This window comes from Rhodnius prolixus, unplaced genomic scaffold (genome assembly GCF_049639745.1).
Source record: "Rhodnius prolixus isolate KJV_2025 unplaced genomic scaffold, Rpr scaffold_2, whole genome shotgun sequence".
Lineage (NCBI taxonomy): Eukaryota > Metazoa > Arthropoda > Insecta > Hemiptera > Reduviidae > Rhodnius > Rhodnius prolixus.
The window spans coordinates 59,641,488-59,663,156 of NW_027411592.1; the positions used below are offsets into that span (position 1 = coordinate 59,641,488).

At 32.6% G+C, this 21,669-nt stretch overlaps 3 protein-coding genes across 6 annotated transcripts in view; 2 read left to right on the forward strand and 1 right to left on the reverse strand.

Annotated features, from left to right (window-relative positions):
• Positions 1-8,108, forward strand: part of sca (scabrous) — a 127,543-nt gene extending 119,435 nt beyond the window's left edge. The window contains exon 8 of the mRNA XM_074116985.1: positions 4,057-8,108. Coding sequence (XP_073973086.1) covers positions 4,057-4,463 — 407 coding nt within the window. The 3' untranslated portion in view covers positions 4,464-8,108. The remainder of the gene's footprint in view (positions 1-4,056) is intronic.
• Positions 8,109-13,818: 5,710 nt separating this feature from the next.
• On the forward strand, positions 13,819-15,070 carry LOC141448574 (endoribonuclease Arlr-like). Its single transcript, XM_074117023.1, has one exon. The coding sequence runs from the start codon at positions 13,819-13,821 to the stop codon at positions 14,677-14,679; it is 861 nt and encodes a 286-aa protein (XP_073973124.1). The 3' UTR covers positions 14,680-15,070.
• On the reverse strand, positions 15,006-21,301 carry Gorab (Golgin, RAB6 interacting). 4 transcript variants are annotated; one of them, XM_074117021.1, is made up of 7 exons: positions 20,686-21,138; positions 20,456-20,604; positions 19,544-19,585; positions 19,284-19,450; positions 18,344-18,484; positions 17,372-17,558; positions 15,006-15,653 (listed from the first exon to the last, which is right to left on the reverse strand). In XM_074117021.1, exons 1-7 carry the CDS (start codon positions 20,741-20,743, stop codon positions 15,588-15,590), a joined length of 810 nt encoding a protein of 269 aa, XP_073973122.1. In that variant the 5' UTR covers positions 20,744-21,138; the 3' UTR covers positions 15,006-15,587. The 4 variants fall into 4 exon arrangements, with proteins under 4 accessions (XP_073973122.1, XP_073973121.1, XP_073973120.1 ...); XM_074117020.1 differs by having other exon boundaries at positions 19,284-19,585; positions 20,456-20,601; positions 20,686-21,301; XM_074117019.1 differs by having other exon boundaries at positions 19,284-19,585; positions 20,686-21,137.
• Between the last annotated feature and the right edge of the window lie 368 nt (positions 21,302-21,669).

The window sequence follows — 21,669 nt, forward strand, 5'->3', positions numbered from 1 at the left end:
TAATATGAGAAATTTATAGTAAAGTATGTTAGGCGGTTAAGAAACTAGGACCCGCAATGCTTAGATGTATTGTTGGTTTAGTGGGTTCGATTCCCCTGCTGTCTAGGCCTTGGATTTTATTTAATGGTTAATATGAGAAATTTATAGTAAAGTATGTTAGGCGGTTAAGAAACTAGGACCTGCAATGCTTAGATGTATTGTTGGTTTAGTGGGTTCGATTCCCCCTGGTCTAGGCCTTGGATTTTATTTAATGTTTAATATGAGAAATTTATAGTAAAGTATGTTAGGCGGTTAAGAAACTAGGACCCGCAATGCTTAGATGTATTGTTGGTTTAGTGGGTTCGATTCCCCTGCTGTCTAGGCCTTGGATTTTATTTAATGGTTAATATGAGAAATTTATAGTAAAGTATGTTAGGCGGTTAAGAAACTAGGACCCGCAATGCTTAGATGTATTGTTGGTTTAGTGGGTTCGATTCCCCTGCTGTCTAGGCCTTGGATTTTATTTAATGGTTAATATGAGAAATTTATAGTAAAGTATGTTAGGCGGTTAAGAAACTAGGACCCGCAATGCTTAGATGTATTGTTGGTTTAGTGGGTTCGATTCCCCTGCTGTCTAGGCCTTGGATTTTATTTAATGGTTAATATGAGAAATTTATAGTAAAGTATGTTAGGCGGTTAAGAAACTAGGACCCGCAATGCTTAGATGTATTGTTGGTTTAGTGGGTTCGATTCCCCTGCTGTCTAGGCCTTGGATTTTATTTAATGTTTAATATGAGAAATTTATAGTAAAGTATGTTAGGCGGTTAAGAAACTAGGACCCGCAATGCTTAGATGTATTGTTGGTTTAGTGGGTTCGATTCCCCTGCTGTCTAGGTCTTGCATTTTATTTAATGGTTAATATGAGAAATTTATAGTAAAGTATGTTAGGCGGTTAAGAGATTAGACCCGCAATGCTAAGATGTATTGTTGGTTTAGTAGGTTCGATTCCCCGGTGTCTAGGCCTTGGATTTTATTTAATGGTTAATATGAGAAATTTACAGTAAAGTATGTTTGCTAGTCGCTTACGTCCACTACACCTAATTGGTAGTTGGACGTAAAGCCTGCCTGAAAAAAATAGGCAATTACTTTACTTTTACAGTGCACTCGAATTCAGCTGTTGATCCTTAGATTTTCTATTCTGTAAGAGGTGCTTCTAAACAGCTCTCTGTCTCTGGTGATGGACAGTGTTGTCTTTGTTGAAGGAGAGAAAAACTGTCCATATACCCGGCAGGGCACTGGAAAAGTTCCTCAAGATGTGGAAGTGACTTTTATAAAGAAATATTTATTTAGCCTGGACTGGGCCAGTGACTGTCATGATGGGAGAAACTCAGGAGACTCCAGGGATCGGATAATATAGTCACGGGAATAGAACCAAAATTTTGGCCATCATCAGATTGAGAATTTTAGTTTCATATTTAATCTTTAATATTTTTTAAAACAAGTACAGTGGACAATCTAAAACATTCTCAGCCACTCTACCCAGAATTGCCTTAAAAGAGATCCTTCTAGAATCTTACAGATCTACAAGTGTGCAATTATCCTTCGGATTTTTTAAGAAAATCGATGGGGCCATTTTTGGGCGGTATCTCTCTCTCAAAAAAAGTGCTACTTCCGGTTATACAGTTTACCTAGATAAAATAAATACGCTACGTTAAAGAAAGAAATAGTAAAAAAAATAGAAGAAATTGTTGGTAAATTAATTTACTTTAAAAGGAAGGATATAATATGGTATTAATTAAAATTAGGTTGGTAACTGCTGGTGCTTTGATATTGTGTATACAAAATATTTTGTAGGTTGGTACGTATAAATTGTGTAAATGCAATATAAACAGTTGATTCTCACACACACTAACGCGCCAACAGACGAGGGCCCCATTTACATTTAATTTAATAAAAATAAACGCGCCCCTCCCCTATTCCTCCTCCTCCTCCTTCACGCCCCACCCACCTTCCATACTCCCATACAGGGGCTATCTTTACATTAAATAATAAAGTTCCCAAACAGCACACATTAGATTTATAATTCATAATTAAATATTTTATGTTTTTATTTCTTTGATTACTTTATTTAATTAAAATTAAATTTTAAACGTCGTGTTTGGTTTTGTTTTGTCAAAACAAAAGTTTGAACTCATATCCTTTTTCCCTCTCTCTCTCTTATCGTAATTAAATTCTCTGGAAACATGTCATTTACGCTGAAAACATAATTGTTTTTATTTCTTTAAATCGTTCAGTATTTTTTTTTTTTTTTTTATGGAGGGGGAAAACTGCATTATGCATCATCGTGAGAGAAATGCCCACGGTATGTGTGACCCTCACCCACTAAAAAACCCACCTCCCCTAGAGGCACAGAAACCTACCTTGGAATCACTTATGGCATTACATCAAGGTGGTGCCTCACAATAGCTCATATGAGCTCCTACCAGCCCTTTTTAGACTCTCTATTACGTCAGGAGCAGACGGAAATCCAGTTCCTGCTTCTTTCTTATCAATATTGCCTGCACAAAAGTCGCCACCCCATCCCAGCCGACTCTATGGGAGAGCATAATCCCTACTATGTTCTCGGGCGTGATTCGTCCGAGCACTTTCTCCAAGCTCTCCCTCTCCGGCACCCATCCATCACACAGAAAAAGAATGTATGACGGGCGTCAACGAGGTCAGAGTCTCCGAAAATACATGACGGGTCTTCAACTTTCCCCATCCTGTATAGGTACGAGGTGACCGTAAGAAACTGGGTGAGGTAGTAGTCTACCTCGCCATGCTTTCTTCCGGTCCACACAGAAGGGTTGCCAATGAGCCGGGCAGTCCATCTGCCTCGGGTGTCCGTCCGCCAACTTTCATGCCAGGACCGAATTGAGTGATCCCTGGCCACCACTTTCGCCTCCGATCTTCCGAGGACTTCCCTTAGATCGTAAGTCACCACCAGTGCCCTCAGGCTCCGAGACCGTTCGTTAGGAAGAGACGATTCTGAACGCTCCCCTTCTTTGTACCGAAGCCATCTGCTTCCGGTACTTTTCCTTTTTAAGAGCGTCGGCCCAAACTTAATAATAATAAGGGAAGGGATTCTTTTTCTGTGTGATGGATGGGTGCCGGAGAGGGAGAGCTTGGAGAAAGTGCTCGGACGAATCACGCCCGAGAACATAGTAGGGATTATGCTCTCCCATAGAGTCGGCTGGGATGGGGTGGCGACTTTTGTGCAGGCAATATTGATAAGAAAGAAGCAGGAACTGGATTTCCGTCTGCTCCTGACGTAATAGAGAGTCTAAAAAGGGCTGGTAGGAGCTCATATGAGCTATTGTGAGGCACCACCTTGATTAGCTATGCGATTAGCTGTACTAGATTCCCACGCGGAGGTCCCGGGTTCGAATCCAGCTGCTAATCCTTAGATTTTCTCTTCCTAGGAGCTTCTTACAGCTCACTATCCGGTGATGGACAGTGTTGTCTGTAATGAGAGAACACTGTCTGGAGGCTGGCAGTGCACTGAAAAAAGCTCCGGGCGCCAATAACCTTAGATGTTGATACGCCTTAAATCCATTAAAAAATAATAATAATAAGAGTAATAAAGTGCATCTTCCTGATTGGCTGATTTTTATCTGAAAAACCTTATTTTGCGCCTCCTAGTGGCACTGAGTTGAAATATCAAATTTGATGTTTCTTGCGATGTTCCTGCCGCTTTTATGTTATCCTGACCACACATTAGACACGAAAATACACTCACTTAGGAACCAGTTGTTTTTTTGGACATAGACCTCTCAAAACGGTCAGGTGAAAAATCGGAAACAAAAATTTGAGCAGATCGTAACACTTCCTGTATACTCACAGGATATACGAATATAAGAGAAAGGAGAAATCTGTTTCCTTCTTTCTTCCTGTGAAGTTTTATCCAATTTACCATCAAAGGTGAACATTGCTGAATCAGCAATGTTTCATGGCGCTTTTGATGTAGTTTTTTTCACTTCATTATTTTTTTTGTTATTCATTTATTTAATTTTTTTCCCCCTTTTTTTTTGTTCACAGGTGAATTCTGGCTAGGCAATGAAGCTTTGCACAGTTTGACCAACGCCAACGCAAGCCGTCTACGTGTGGACATGATCGACATTTACGGCCGTCTATGGATAGCTGAATATCAAAACTTCCGTGTTGGTGACCGTTCAAACGGTTTCAAGTTAGAAGTGTCTGGTTATAGTGGCAACGCTAGCGACGCACTAGACTATCAGAATGGTATGCAGTTCAGCGCTCGAGATTCTGATCGTGATATCTCGAACACACATTGTGCGGCCAATTATGAAGGTGGTTGGTGGTTTTCACATTGTCAACATGCGAATCTTAACGGTAGATACAATCTCGGTTTGACATGGTTTCATGCGTCGAAAAATGAATGGATTGCTGTGGCTGAATCGACGATGAAATTGTGGACCCATTGAAAGGGAGAGAGAGAGAGAGAACAGTAATCTCTGTATCTTAGTCATTTAAAGAAAAAGGGCAAATTTTAGATTTCCCATTGGAAAAATCACATTTCCATGCTCGGTTCTCCTACTTGGCCAAAAAATATAGTAAAAAAAAAAAACTACCAGATGCCTTTAGCTCAAACAAAAAAAAAAAAACGTGACAAAACACGTGAATTTTCCTCGTATCGAGGATTTTCCTTTTACCATTATTATTCATTTATCATTTAAGGGCGAAAAAAGACATCAAACAAATCTAATTGTCAACATTCTTAGATCATACCATAGACTAGAAAGAACTACTTACTTCCCAATTTTTTTCTCGGCCAAGTTGGAAGTTCATTGGACACAGGTTACAAAATTAAAATTTTGTAAATAAAATGAGATAGAAACCAAAAAAGAATAAATAATTCGTTGTGTTTAACACAAAAAAAAGTATGAAGCTTCCAAAAATTAGGAGTTTATAAAAGAAATCTATAAATTTAAAAAAAAAATCATAAAATTAAAAAAAATAAATACAAAAACTCTACTGTCATTAATTAATAAAGGACATTAAATGACAATAGATTTAATAAAATTAAATTAAATTAAAAAATAAAATGTAAATAAGGCTTGGTAATGATTAATGAAATGAAAACAAAGTCCCTTTAATAACTTTTTTTTTTATATTGGACTTACTAGTCGAATTTTTTTTGTAACTTTGTAATTAAGAAACAAAAATTATTTAAAAAATACAAAAAAAAAAAATTAATTAATTAAGTTTTGCAGTAAATATAAGTTTAACTCTACTGTAGTGTTCACAGTATAACATCAATGAGCAAAATAAACAATAAGTATTACCTCCTAAATCTTAAGAGCCCCTCTTTAATTTTGTTTGATGAAAAAATTATTTTTAAAAAAATCATCAAGAGTCCAATTTTATTAACGACTTGATTTTAATCAATCATTCATGATAATTAATTGAAAAATCTTTTCTTTTTTTGAAAAACCAACACGCAATTTTAAAATTTAACCCATCGAGTTTTCTATTTAAACAAAAATTAAAAAAAAAATTATCACTGTTATTCTTAATTACTTTTTTAGTAAAGTGCCCTGTTTAAATAATTGAAAATAATTATAAAATCGTATCATTTTGTAAATCAATTAATATAATCAAACCTTTGTAAATAATCTTATTTGTTCTAAATTTATAAGAAATGGTTAGTCATTAAATACAATTAGGAAGTTACTAATTAATAAACAAAAATTAAAATAAGAAGATTAATTATTTATTGTCTTTGTTTTTGTTTTTTAAATTGAAACATTTAAATTGAAAATTAAATGTGTGTACACAATATATAAAAAGTGAAGAAAAAAATATTTCAATCAGTTTACAGCTTTCTCTTACTGCAATTATTTACATTAAACTGTCATTATTATTTACAGTATATTTACAACATAATTTTTGTTCCCCCCTCCAATGGGGGACCTACATTCTACCACCTGTAGCCTACATTCTGCCTTCAATGACAAAGTTGATTATTGAGTTGTGCGTTAATGAATGAATTTTAAGTAAGACTACAGCGCTGTTTAATTGCATAGTTTATTTTGCATCATCATGATGTTCTTGATGAGTAAGAGGGCTGCGGTGCCTGAGCGTAGATGGTGTCTGGCGAGAGTAGTCGCGCTAGTACTGATCTTGGTGGTAGAAACGGATGTTCTCCTAGGGGGCTTAGAATCGACTGACTCTTATGCAACAGCTGTGCACCAGAAATCCTTCTCCTCATCAGTGCTCTAATACTATTGGCTATTGATGAGTTTGACTGAGTTGCATTTGCATACCATATGCAGTTTTAATTCTTCTTCTTCTTCTTCAGTTGATCTTCAAATCGTTGTGCTGCAAGGATTAGTATATTCCAAGCATTTCTCTTGGTCACAAATCATATCCTTACCAGTCCCCAAGTGTTTTATGCAGGATACCCTTTTTTGAAAACAAAATGACAATACTTCCTGTAAATTTGCAGTAAGAGGAAGTGGTAATTTAATATTTCGATTAAATAACTGAATACATTTTTTTTTTTTTTTTTTTAATGTACATAAAACGTTTTTGTATAAAAATATATTAAGTGCGTGTATATGTATGCTTTTTTCCAGTTTGAAAAGAAACACTTTATAGCACTATGAATCTATTAATTTAAAAATTTAATTATTTACAAAATCACTAGGCTAGTAATTATAATTTTAATTAATTCTGCCAAATAGAAAGAAGAAGGAACAATAATAATATTGTTCTAGCCCTATTTTTTTCAGAATAATGGGAGAGAAAATCAAATCGCCAAAATCGTAATTTTAACCGGCGTTGACCCATCCGGTGATTTATAAATAAAACAAATACAAAAAATTGGAAATATCTTTGTAATTAATCATCAAAAAATACCATTTGCTTTAGTAGAAATAATTTAAAAAAAAAAAAAAAATCTCTATAGATACAGGCAAAATGGTGTGCCTTTTTAATTTGGCACAGAAGGGTTGAAATAACGCTACAATATGAAGGTAACAACGCAGTAGGGCTAAATGATCACAAAAATTGGCGTATTCTGTGGCAAATTGTATCAGCTGTTTTTAAATCGTTGATAGAAGCTCCGAGAATTGGGAGTAAACTTTACTAGTTCGGTGGTAGTATAGTATTACTGGCCCAAAAGCATCCCGACATTCAGTTCACCCCTTTTGTTGAACTTTTCTCTGGATCTAAGATGTATTTTGTTTCTTAAAAAAAAAAAAAATTGCTGGCAAAGCCATGTGTTCTGTTGGGATCTATTACAGAACCAGAAGAAATCGCTTTATAGTTTCATAACTTCTTCAGGTGCCCTTTTTTTGTGTGTGTCAAGCTTCACGATGAAACCTTTTTTTTTACTGCCCATAGTTGCCCATAGGTACGTAACAGTTGCCCTTAAAAACAATAAAAAAAAGTTCTATTTCTTGTTCTGGACTGAATTAAGGGCCAACTCATTTCCTAAAAATGCCACCATTTCTTGGCATTTAAAAAAAAAAAATAGAATATATTTATTTTTCGTGTCTTCCAAAATATTTATCTTTATCTATTCGGCTTCCACATTAGTTTTAATCTCTAAAAATATGATTTTTAAAGCTTAAATCTTACCTCTTATCCATCTTACTGAATCACTTAGCTTATCAATGTGGGTGAACATTTCCAGCTAAATGCAAGCCGGGGCTAGTCCAAAAAAAAGAGGTACGCGAGAGTGTCCCCCGTTCTTAGATCAAACAATTCCCCTTGTTCTCTGAGAACACTTCCTGTAATTATACTTGAGCTCTTGTAAGTTAATGCAAAACCATTTTCTGAAACTTATTTTCTATACTGGAAAAAAAAATTAAAAAAATAAGCCCATTTATTAATAATTAATTAATTTAATAATTCAAATAGCAAACAATATTAAATCAGTTCTCTTCCTAGGAGCTTCTTACAGCTCACTGTCCGGTGATGGACAGTGTTGTCTGTAACGAGAGAACACTGTCCGGAGGCCGGCAGTGCACTGGAAAAAGCTCCGGGCGCTAATGACCTCAGCTGTTGATGCGCCAAAAAAAAAAAAAAAAAAAAAAAAAAAAAAAAAAAAATAAAAAATTAAATCAGCTGTTTCAATTAAATAAATAAATAAAGAATATCATATGTTTTTAAAACCAGCTGATAGGGGCGGGCGATATCCTATCTAGTCAGGGTCTATCTTTTTCGAAAAATAAGAATATTAATTTAATAATAATAATAAAAGGTGCCCGGGTTACCTTACCGTTATTTTTTTTTTTTAAATGTTTTATTTAATACTTATTATTTTTATGTGGCTGTGAATTTTTAATAATAATAACATAATTATAAAGTGGGGGAAAAAAAAGATAAATAGGGAACTGAAAAAAAATTGTAGGTAAATAAGTTTCTAGTTTCAAAGAAATCAATAAAAATACAAAAAAGAAAAAAAAAATACAAAAAAAATCATATAGCATTCGACTAGCTGTGTATATTTGTAATAGAATATATTTTGTATAATATAAAAATGATTGAACATAAAAATAACAATTATAAAAATTAATATAATGTTGTGACTGAGGAAAAATCAACATTTTAAGGATTCTTATTATTTAATTTGTAATTAATCCTTAATTAAATAATCATTCCATCCATTTATTTTATAAATTATTTTTAAGATTTATTTTTTAATTAATTTAATTTATGTATTTGTAATTAAATGTATTATGCATATATATATATTTTTTTTTTTTAATTTAATTTTTTAATTCATTTTTTTCTTGTAAGAATTGCACAAAAACAAAACAAAATTCTTTAGTCAATTTATATTTATATTAAATTTAAATTTTTAGTTTTTAATTCCTCCCCCCATTGTAAATTATTGCACATTACAATTTTTCTTTTAAATATAAAAAAAATTATTAAGTGAGCAATAAAAGAAAAATTAAAAAATTAATAAATAAATAAATTGTTGATACAATTTTTATGTTTATTTATTTCATTAACCTGGAAAATTTATAATTTACAGATTTGGTCTGAGTGTTGGGGTGGGTAAGCATGGACCCTCCTCCTCCTCCTCATCCCGTGAGTTTTCCTGGAGGAATACAGGAGTCTTAATGGTTTATCCTTATTGCCAAAGACTACAGGGATAAAGTCCTCCCCCTAAACTGTAGAAGTTTTGCGTTTTGATGGAAATAAAGTATGAAGGACTTAGCACGAAGTAAAGCAGTATTTACAAGAACTACCTGGCGATGTAAAGCACATCTCGTCAAGTTGTTACCATAAAAGAGAGTTTATAATTAAGGAATGCATCTAGTCGTTGGTTGCTCAAAAAAATGACACTATGTAGATAACGGACACAACCCAGAAGTTGCTGTAATATGCATTAGATCTGTGGATAAGGAAGACTCTATATTCAGAGGGGTTAAATTGCAGGGAAGATGCAATTCATTTGGAGTTGATAATAAGTCGATTACAATAAGTATTTAAATAGGGCAAAAAAGATAGCGAATAGTTAGGAAAAAGTCGATTTTTTATCATCCATTAAGGAGGATCTAAGTGATCCTTGCCAATCTTTCATAAGAAAATTAATTTAAAAGTGTAACAAGATTATGGAATCGAGGATCTACAATTGTGAAAAGAAACAATTAAGTAGGCGTGGACAAGTTCAAATATTGTCACCTAGTTACAATCCGAAGCATGTATTAGAAGCAAGAACAATCGGATTTAGAAGAGAAAACAGTACTTGGAAAGACTTTCTGAAAAAAAAGGAGTCGATGAGGTAAAAATGTTACGACCCAGGTTCGGTTAATGTGTAAAAAAAAAACCTGCTTTTTAGAGCTAATTTCCTGGACCAATGTAGGCGCCACGGTGGCCGAGCGGTTAAGAGACTAGACCCGCAATGCTAAGATGTATTGTTGGTTTAGTGGGTTCGATTCCCCCGGTCTAGGCCTTGGATTTTATTTAATAGTTAATATGAGAAATTTATAGTGAAGTATGTTAGGCGGTTAAGAGACTAGACCCGCAAAGCTAAGATGTATTGTTGGTTTAGTGGGTTCGATTCCCCCGGTCTAGGCCTTGGATTTTATTTAATAGTTAATATGAGAAATTTATAGTGAAGTATGTTAGGCGGTTAAGAGACTAGACCCGCAAAGCTAAGATGTATTGTTGGTTTAGTGGGTTCGATTCCCCCGGTCTAGGCCTTGGATTTTATTTAATAGTTAATATGAGAAATTTATAGTGAAGTATGTTAGGCGGTTAGGAGACTAGACCCGCAATGCTATGATGTATTGTTGGTTTAGTGGTTCGATTCCCAGTGTCTAGGTCTTGGATTTTATTTAATAGTTAATATTAGAAATTTATAGTAAAGTATGTTAGGCGGTTAAGAGACTAGACCCGCAAAGCTAAGATGTATTGTTGGTTTAGTGGTTCGATTCCCAGTGTCTAGGTCTTGGATTTTATTTAGTGGTTAATATGATAAATTTATAGTAAAGTATGTTAGCTAGTCGCCTCCGTCCACGACATCTAATTTGGTAGTTGGACGTTAAGCCCCGCCTAAAAAAAATAGGCAATTACTTTACTTTTACTTACTCCTGGACCAATATTAATAACCACGAGTTTTTTTAATTTTTTTGAAAGAAGTAGTTCATCAAACAGCAAGAATTCAGTAAGTTGTTTTTTATAATTCAACTTAACCCAATACTGTGAGCCACTTCTACTCCAGTTATTTACGAGTATTGTTTTTACACTGAGTATACAGATGTAAATAAATCGGTGCACATATTTTCTCTAGTAAGAGGCTATCCCATAGCCTAGTAAAATAGTGCCCAAGGGTGCTATAGAATTTCGGATTTATGTACCTTGGATTTTATTGAAGAAAATACCGCCAGGGGAGTCATTTACTACATGAAAACCAACCAACTTAAATAAGAGATATTATTTCCTTCGAATGTAAACTATTTCCTTTTGTTAATATGATCATTTGCGAAAATTCAATTTATATTATGTTTCCTATATTAGAATGCAGTTTTACAGAATATCAAGTCTTTATCAATTAAATAAAAAATCATCGAGTTTTAATACATAAATCGAATTTCCAATCGACTGTCCAATATGGAAGTCATGTCAAGCAATTTTTCAACTTTCTCTCTCTTTATTTTCTGCACTTATTGTAATTGCAGTTAAAATTGTCTATTGCTAACTAAACTGACCGTAGAATTGCACAATTGATATAATTCAACGTTAACAATACAACGATAATTAATATTGATTAATGATGGATTATTAATAGAATTTAACCGTTAATAATAGAAAGATTTAAAGAGCAATACACTCCAACGATCAGAGGCATCTCTCCATTAGAGGTTTTCATTACATTAAAACAGTACTGCCTATGCCATCTAGCGGATTTATTCGTAACCAAGTCACAATAGGCAAGAAAATTGGTAATGAAAGAATAATAACTAATGCTTACTTTGCCGACCTTTTTAATTGTTTATCCTACTCTTCTTGTATACCGTAGCCTTGGCCTTTAAAGTAGGTGATAATGTAAGAAATAGTAGAAATCTGGACGAACTGAAAGATAATTCAGTATTTTTCTATCGCATTTTACATTTCATTTCTCAAATAAAGGCAACCCTTCTTGTACACTGTAGCCTTGGCCTTTAAAGTAGGTGATAATGTAAGAAATAGTAGAAATCTGGACGAACTGAAAGCTAATTCAGTATTCTTCCAGTGCATTTTACATTTCATTTCTCAAATAAAGGCAACCCTTCTTGTACACTGTAGCCTTGGCCTTTAAAGTAGGTGATATTGTATGAAATGGTAGAAATCTAGACGAACTGAAAGGTAATTCAGTATTCTTTAATTGCATTTTACATTTCATTTTTCAAATAAAGGCAACCCTTCTTGTATACCGTAGCCTTGGCCTTTAAAGTTGGTGATAGTGTAAGAAATAGTAGAAATCTGGTCGAACTGAAAGCTAATTCAGTATTTTTCCATAGCATTTTACATTTCACTTCTCAAATAAAGGCAACCCTTCTTGTATACCGTAGCCCTGGCCTTATTTTATAATACCCTTTATGATATTTTTAGCCCTGACTATGAAAGTAGGTAACAGATATCATATAGTTCTAATTTAGTCGATGTGGAGGCTAATTCTCTTCTTTTTTTTCTATTATTTTACATTTAGATTTCCATATGTTTGCTACTCTGATGATTATTCTAGCCCTGGCTACAATAGAAATTGAATGAGACTGAAAAGGTAGAAATCTAGTCGTACTGGAAGCCGATTCGGTAGTTTTCCCTTTTATTTTAAACGTCTTTTACGTAATCTTTATGTTTAATTTTGCCCTGGTAATAAATGTTGTTAACAGTGACAGAAATAGGGTTAATCTAGACCAGTGATAGCGAATCTATGACCTGCGGGTCAGACACTGACCCACTATTGCCAGGCAACCGTTTGTTTGTTTAAGCGGGTTGATTTAGATTTTCTAATTGAGGGGATAATTTATATTCTATCTGTATTTTTTTTCAATCACGCATTGACACAATAGCAATTTAAATGCTATCTATAACTTTTAGTTTGATCATTACAGTCCTAAAACGCAAATGACGACAAATGCTTTTGTAGTATTTGAAATAAAGCAAAAGTGTTTACAAAATATCAAATAAAATGTATAATTTTACTCATATTTTGTTTGTTAAAAAAAAAAAAAATCGACAACCCAAAGCAAATAACCATATTTAGATTTTTCTTCAGATAAAACACACTTTTGTAAGGTTTTGTTCAGTTATGTTTGTAAAATGGAGACTTCCATAGCACTTGTTTCGTCCCGTTTTACCCGTTAAGCCAATTGAATTTTAAAGATGTTTAGTTTTGAAAATATTCAGTCTAAAATTTGTAAACTTAACTCTTGTGTAAATGGGCATTAATGACCCAAGAGCTAGTACTAAAAAAAAAAAATGAACAAAATTTGACCCACGTCTCAAAAAGGTTCGCCATCCCTTTAATTTTATTAACTATTTTCCAATTGAAGGCTACCGTTTATGATTACTCTTGCCCTTGCAATGAAAGTAGATGTCTGAGACAGAAAAAGTAAAAATGTAGACGACGAACTGGAAGCCAATTCGTTCTTTTTTAGTATTTTAGTTTTGCTCTAAGCCCCCCCCCCGCTAGTAATACCAGAAGTGAACTTTTTAAGAGACTGAAAGTTGAGAAATTACCCAGCAGAAACTTTTTTTTTCGAACTAAATTGTATTTTTTCAAAACTTATTTATATATATAAATAATAATACGTAGTTTTTATTAGAGATCTTATTAATAAACATTTGGTCGGCAAACCAAACAGACAAGCTTGTTGTTAAGTGTAATTGGCGGGATTATCAACCCTATTTAAATGTATGAGAAAATCAATCACTTAATTTTCTATTTTTCTAAGAATCAAATTAAGATGACAATTAATATTAACATTTCGGATAATTAATAAAAAATCTGAATATTACAGATATAAGCAATTTTTCTCAATATTATTTACCTTTGAAGGAAACCCATCGTTATTATAACCTTGAGATAATTTTCTTATTCTTATTGTGAGAGTGAGATGAATTGGTTAATTTAATTGGGGGTCATTGTGTAATTTTGTTCAGTTAATAGATGTATCTTTCGCTTTATTCAATTGGAATTCCCATTTTATGGTAGATATAGATTCTAACAGTGTGAGTATTGAGAGTAAGTGGAAATAAAAGTGAATTCAGTTGTACCTTTACGTGTTTAATTATTTAGATTGATAAATCCTTTATTGATTTCGTTGCCACAAAATGTTTACTAAATTACTATTATTTATGTTGGTACTCAAGATTAACTTGGCTGTAAGATATGTATCTGACAACGAATTAAAATTATTCTGTGAAACATTACTAGCATCCGATCGTAATAATGTGGCTAAACATATTACTCTGAATCTACAAGGAAAAAATAAATATGGAGTAGAAAAAGATTTATCTTCTGAAAAATTATTAAACGTAGCAAAAGCTGCATATGAACCAGTGACAATAGCCAAAATTTTACCACTTTTTGACAATTATGATCCAGATACTACACACAATGAAGATGTAACCGCTGTAGAAAAACAAGAAGAGTCAGCTTTATTAGACGCGCTATTATCCACAGAAGTTATGAAACAGGCAAAAAGTTTATTACAATCTAAGGAATTAGCTCCACAAGGTGACAAAGAGTTTAGAAAATTTATTTCAGATATATGGTTTACAATTTTTTCAAGAGGTGGACGTAAAATGGGCTCTTCAGCTTTTGAACATATATTTCTGGGCGAACTTAAAAAAGGTGATGTTTCTGGTTTACATAATTGGATTTTCTTTGATCAAGAAGAGAAAACCGGGCGTATAAATTACTTTGGTTGGACTAAAAAATTTGATCTTCCTAATGGCAAAGGGACTATATTAAAAGTGAAATATTCTTGGAAAAATAATCCCAAACCTGCGGGAACAATGTTTGTTGGGACAAGTCCTGAATTCGAAATGGCCTTATATACGGTTTGCTTTTTAGCCAGACCAAATGATCGTTGTAATTTGGCTGTTGGTAATAAATCTTTTTTTGTACAAACATATAGTTTTATACAAAATAATAAAACTTTAATCGGCAGCGCTTATCCAGGTATTTGACCAAAGGAACAGCAACAATATTCTCACTACGAGGAGTTATAGAAGAACTATATACAGTGGATGAGATGTGTAAGTGAGAAAGATTACTCTTCCTACATAAATACGTTCCAAAAATGAGATTTCTATTTGACGCTTGAATGCTGAATTCTTCAACTTTGTCGCTTAGCGGAGTCTTGCTAGTATGAACTCTTAATATATATCATCTTTATATCTGTACTCTCTTAATCAGTTATTAAACAGTAGATGAAGTTACTGACCAAAAAAAATATTCTTACTAAAAACTTAGGTTTTCTTAAAAAACACTTAAAACATTAAAAAAAAAAAGGTACTTTTAAGTTGGTTTTATTTTATACTATGTTCTTTATAATAAAATTAGTACATAAATATATAATTTTCTTTTATTTTTAGTACCTAAATATTGAGATAATTATCACTTAGATTATAGAACAATATAACGTAAAAACTAAAACATTGTTTTAGATTGCACCAGCTACAATTGGCCAAAATTGCTTCTTTGAAAATATTTGCTGAACACATGATTAGTTAAACAATATTTTGATGATGCGCCAGTTTTCTTTTATTCTGGACCATTTTGTATCTTTAATCCTTCTTAATCATCAAGTTTTACATGTAGAGCTAACTTGACAACCTACCAACTTATAAAACTTCTTCTCCAACAAGTTGAACATTACAACTGTAAAAACACTGTAAAATGAAAATCTAATTTCTCGAGCTAACCTAAAAATTCTATCTTTGAAGTAGGATGAAAATTCGAAACCAGTCAGAATAAAAGACTGACACGCATCTTGTTTTGAATATTTAATATAAAAACACTATCACATATAAAAGTCATTGGTCCCTTTATTAAGGAAATCAGCTGGAATTATCAATTTTGCTTCAGTTCATAATCAACTATTATTACTATTCTGTAAATTCGCCACTTTATTTGTAAGATCCACTTTAGTTGGTAAGTCCTGAAATCAACCAAAAAGAAAAAAATGAATACTTTTTTTTATTTTTAAAACGCATGAACGTTTAAGGTTATCGACGTCCAGTGCTTTTTTTTTTTTAGTGAAATGCCGACAGCTGATGTCACTGTTTCTCTCTTTACAGAAAACACTTTCCCATCACCGGTCTGTGAGCTGTAAGAAGCTTCTAGGAAGAGCAAAAACCAATGAGCCAGCAGCTGGATCCAAATTTTGTGATCTCCACGTTTAACCAGTTAACTGTGTCCCCCAAACACGTCGTACATATTAAGCGATGACGATTATATTCGCCAAACCCAGGATTCAGTGATGAATCTAATAAAAGACAAGGATACATTTACGAAGACTAATTCATACTATATCTTCTATTAGTTCTTTTTATTACGACATGGCCTCAAAATATTCTACACTTCTTGCAGTTTATGAACGTATTAAAACTGTCCGGCAGGACAGTTGTATAAGGGTTGATCGTCAAAAAGTGCACGAAAAAGTGTAACGTTCAAAAAACACCCAACTTTGACAATTTGTTTTTCTCTTTTTTAGTTTTAACTAAAATTGCAAAATTAACTGCCGATGGTCACTATTGAAAACACATGACGAATATATTTGTCATAACACAAAATTTTACACTTTTTTCATGACGAATATCTTCGTCATAAGCAGTTAACTGGTTAAATCCTGTATTAGCTAATCACTTAACTATAATCCTTCCCAACCAAATCACCTAACTATAGAAATGCCATTGCACTGAATAAACGTTATACACATATAAAAAAATGTTTTCAATGATTTCTTACAATTACAGTATTTATTTATTTGAAATAGATATCCAGCAAAAATACATTTAAGGGCACTTTGGGGGGCGGGGGAGATTTTTATCAGGCTACTCCTTAATTATTATCCAATTTCGCTGTAATGTATAGCTTTTGTCTGTTCTAAAAGAAGTAAGAACTGTGCTACCAAATTTTAAGGAATCCTGGAAATGCTTCTGAATAGATTTTTCAGTTTTTTGATTTCTTTGGGAAATTATTGAGGTAAATTACTTTCCTTTGAAATCTTTTTTTTTTTATATACAATCTTCATTTAAGAGTAGTTACTGAAGATAATGTTAACCTATTCTTAGATAAAAATGCCGTTTCAGAATGTGGTCCAACTGTTTTAATACCTCAATAAGATTTTTTTTTGTATTAAATGTGTTGACCACTTCCGTTATGGAAGTACATTCATAGGAGGTTTTGATTACAGAACACGGCTTTTTCAAATTTCTTATAGATTTTACTAGAAATCGCCAAAGGTGTTCATGATGTTGAGCTTGGAGATAACGTATATAATGCCCCTCCACTTAGGGATGAATCTTAGAGAACTTTGATGTAAGTAAATTTTTCGAGGGGGGGGGGGGAGAGTGGGGCTGAATCCACACCCTACTTTGAACATATTATATATTACAGTGCGCCCAACATCTATAGTCATTGGCACCCGGAGTCTTCTCGCAACACTGTGCGTGATCTCACACTAAAATCAACGATATCTGGAGATGGGCAGTGAGCTATAGAAGCTAAAAATATTGTTTACATAAATAGTTCTACGATTTTGGTATTATGTAATTCAATAAATGGATTGGATTGAATGCACTGAACATGTCAAACTGTATTGTTTTTTAAATAATTTAATTTTTTAAAAAACAGAAAATTTAAAGACCTACTCACAAGTGGCAAAGGTTTGGTGGGTACTTCTAATTTCTCCATGAGATCTGATATTTTTTTAGCTTTTCTCAATTCATTCTGTTCAATAATTGAACATAAATGAGATGTCAAAAGTTCTTTACGCTCTTTTTTAGTAAACAATTCCATTTTAGCTTCAACATATTCTTTTTCCGCTCTATTGAAACGTTTTCTGCAAAATAAAAAAGGTTTTATTGCACAAAAATTTTATATTTTTTAAATAAAATAAAAAGTGGCCGTGAGAGGCGCCTCGATGGTTGAGCGGTTAGTGACGAGACCTGCAAAATTAATATGTAATGTGGTACTGGGTACGATTTCCAGTCTAGGACTTGGATTTTATTTAATGTTTTTATTTTGAGCACTTTGTAATAAAATATGTTTGCTAGTCGCGTCTATTCCATACAAAATGGCTGATGACCTAATAGTTATGAAAGGGGACACTGTTCTAGGAAGTGATTTACCATTTACCCAACTTCCACTTTACAATTGGACATTAAGAAATAATTTTACTTTTATTTTTTGAAAGAATTTTCCATGCAAGCCCTTTACGAACACCCTTTGCAATCGTTTAATATATACTTTTTTAGACTCGTGACTTCATTCCCTTAAGTGCGTTTCCATCATCCTTAAATTTTTAATTTCTTTGTCACAAATACATTCAGGACGCTCGCCAGATCCAAAAAGTATTTAAAGAATTCGTCTTTAGCCAATTCTTTCACCCTTTTGATGCCTCCTATTACTGGTATGTCCAAAAGAGGGCACCCAGATGTTCTTTTCTGCATACTCTTCAGAGCAAAGATTGTGAGTCTTCTTGTTTCGCCAACTAACCGGAAAATATTCTCATCTTGTTACACCTCAAGACATAAATTTTTCCAGAGAAATACTGGACGATGGATTCCTCTTTTGAGCATTTAATACAAAAAAAAAAAAAAGGTAAAATAATAATAAACTACTTACTGAGCTTCCATAAAATCATGGCTGGCAGATTCAATTTGATTTCTCAATATACAAACATCATTGCTGAGAGTAGAATCTAATTGTTTTAATTCTTCTTCGATTTGATTCAATTTCTTCACTTCTTCGTGTGTTTTCTTGGCTCTGAAAATATAATAAGAAATAAAGATAAAGATGTAAATTTTACACGATATAAAAAACATCAATTCTAGTTTTATATACTTCACAAAATCTATTAAAGCTTTGAAATTGGATAAATCTTTTTAAAAACAAAAAAACCTTTTCAATTTTAGAACTTCAGCGAACTGTGGAATTAGAATGTTCCAAATTAAGTAAAACATTTCAAATTTTTGTTGCAGACCCCACTTTTGAAAAATGTTTGAATTACCTGCTAAATACTGTAGCTCGTAGGAGCATATTATATCCTTAATCTAAAACTCTATCACAACTTCTGTATTTAACATACCTTATCTAAGGCAAACAAATCTCGTTTATTATGGGACTATAATTTTTTTTTGTCTTTAGTTATAACAATATTTAATCTATTATTCACAAACTAAATTTAATAAAAATTTGAATAAGCTAAAAAGAAAACAACACATAATCTACTAAGAAAAATTTACAAAGATCATTCTTATCGCAAGTGGAGAACGGGTAAGAACAGTTACACTACTTTCTCTGTAGTTAGTTAAATTCTATAGTTAAACTGTAATTAGTATAATTCTGATAACAGATTTTCTATTTACAATGAATTTTACTAAACACTTTTTAGTTATCGCCATGAAAGGAGAATGGTTAGGTTTGTCATAAATTAACTTCAGATTGGCCTAACCAATTCTACCAAAAAGGAATAGCATTTTTTGATACAATCTTTAAACTACTTCACTTATTTCTACGCTTGAAGCACAAAATAGATAAAATATAAAAAATAAATAAAAGTTACCTATCAAACAAGGCCTTTCTCAACTGTTCCTTTCTTTCTAAATTGAAAGCCTCTAATTTTCTTTGTGTTTCTTCAAATTCATTCAATGTCTGATATGAAGGAGAATCTTGAAAATCCACATTAGCATATTTGATTGCATCAACATCAGGTCTAGTTGTTGGTGGTACCTGTACCACAGATTGAGAAGTAAGTACATATGCTACATCTACTAGGTTAGCCTCTTTAGGTTGCTGTGTAGATGATTCCTTATTTTCATTTACTTTGACCTCCTTCTTCTCCTCCTCTTCATATTCCTCTTCTTCCTACGATAATTTTTACTTTATTTATTTCAATATAAAATGTAAAGTTTCTTTTTCAATTAACTTCAACAATAATTCGAAGAAAGTCACAACACTGCTTGATAAATATTCATAGTGAACTTTGTTATAAGTATAACTCTACTTATTGTGATTTTAGAATCATAAACCTCGTTTATCAAGGCAATAAGTAAGATTTTTAAAATTAATGAAATTGAAAATAAGACATATAATTAACGAAATTGAAGGATCTTTATCTCCAACTCTCTTGAAAACATTTCTTCCCTTGAAAAGTATACACTGTTTTTACTGTCGGTTCACAATTACGTCTACGTGTAAAATCAAATAGTGTGACTTTCTTTAAATTATTTGATAAAAGACTCGATAAACTTGTTCGTAATTTGTTACAAAAATATTTGGTGATACGCAACCCATAAAAACTGTCCTTAATGACAGTAGGTTTAAAAGAAGTCCAGAAACTGGTAACATAGAAAGAATAGCTCAAAGAAGTAAGATATAATATTCTAAAGACATAGCTTCCTCAGAACATTTTCACAATCGATAATGAAGTATTCGCCACTTAATGATTGAAGGCCTGAAAAGCTGGTATGACTTTGTTTGGTTACTAATTTGTCATAATACAAGTGGTAACGTAACCACCAGATAAGCTGAGTTAGGAAATAATTAAAAGGAGGTCAATCTATCTAATACTATTGAAGAAAATAGCGTATAAATTCTAGTTGGTAATTCTTTATAAGTTAAAGTAATACGAGCAATTCTCTGTGTAAACAGAGAGCCCTAGATAAGCAAAATTTTGCACAGGAAGAAACTAATATTATTCAACATATCAAGTAGGATCTTTTCTTGATAATTTACCTTTGTTGTGGGTAAGTTCGAGTCTTTGGAGGGCATTTTCCTTTGTATTTCATTCTTTCTTTTAGCCCTCAATAGATCTCTACTTTTACTGCCAAAACTGCCCTGCTTATATTTGTTATTCGTTTTAGTTACAAACTGGTAATTTTCTTCTTAAAAATTAAAATAAATATGAATTCAATAAAAACAAAACTAAAAAAAAAGGATAGAAAAGATAAATCTATTGTGATTACCTGCTAACTCTTTGGAAGTAATGTTTTTAATTTCAGCTTCAGTAAATCCTTCGAACATTCTAAATATAACTTATACAAGCTTACAAGGACGTCACCAAGTTCCACAAAACATCATCATAACACAAAGTTTTGTACGCTCAGAGGTTATCGTGTCATCGATGCTTATTTATCTCAGTCTCTCATACATCATCTTATTCCCCCCCCAAATTAGCTTTGCTATTCTTATGTATAACTTTCAAGCGGAATGCAGACAGAAACGTATTCTTTCACTTTTTTAAGAAGTGTTAGAGTTACTTATTTATTTTTTTATATGCCAGTTTTTAAACTTTTCATTTTCATAGGAAAGTTTGGTGTCTACGTTAGGTTTTTACCTCATACATAATTAAAACACAAATATAACAAATACAAGAGATTACAAAAATATTAGTCAATCAAATATGTGAATAATTACGAGATATTATTTAATTATTACCATGACTGAATCGCAGTACAAGTAATAAGGCCTCCTGGTAATCTTTCACCACTCAACTCTAACCTGATAAAATCAAATCTCTATTTTCATGTTCCAACTTGGCGGAAGTCAATTCCGGTTGTAGCTGATCTCATCTACCTATCATCTTGCCTGCCTGCCACATGGAATTCTTTTAGCGCTTATCCTCTCCACAAGACCTAACTAACTCACTTCCATTTTTAATGTAGATTACCAAAATGATTCTGTTCATCTAAATAAGTTTGCACGAAAACTATCTTTTTTCTATAATCTCAATAGATTCATACTATTCATTGTTAAGACTCTTGCATCGTTACCTTAGCCAACGATAGGTTTATAATGGAACTACTTTGACTTTTCCTTTTGGAATCGGAAGTTTTTAATGTTTCAGAGCGAACATAAATCTATTTTCAGCAGTTATTGTCGCTTCAAGATGTATTATTTTTAATTAAAAAAAGAGTCAATGCATATTTTTAGTACTTCAAGTTTAGTTC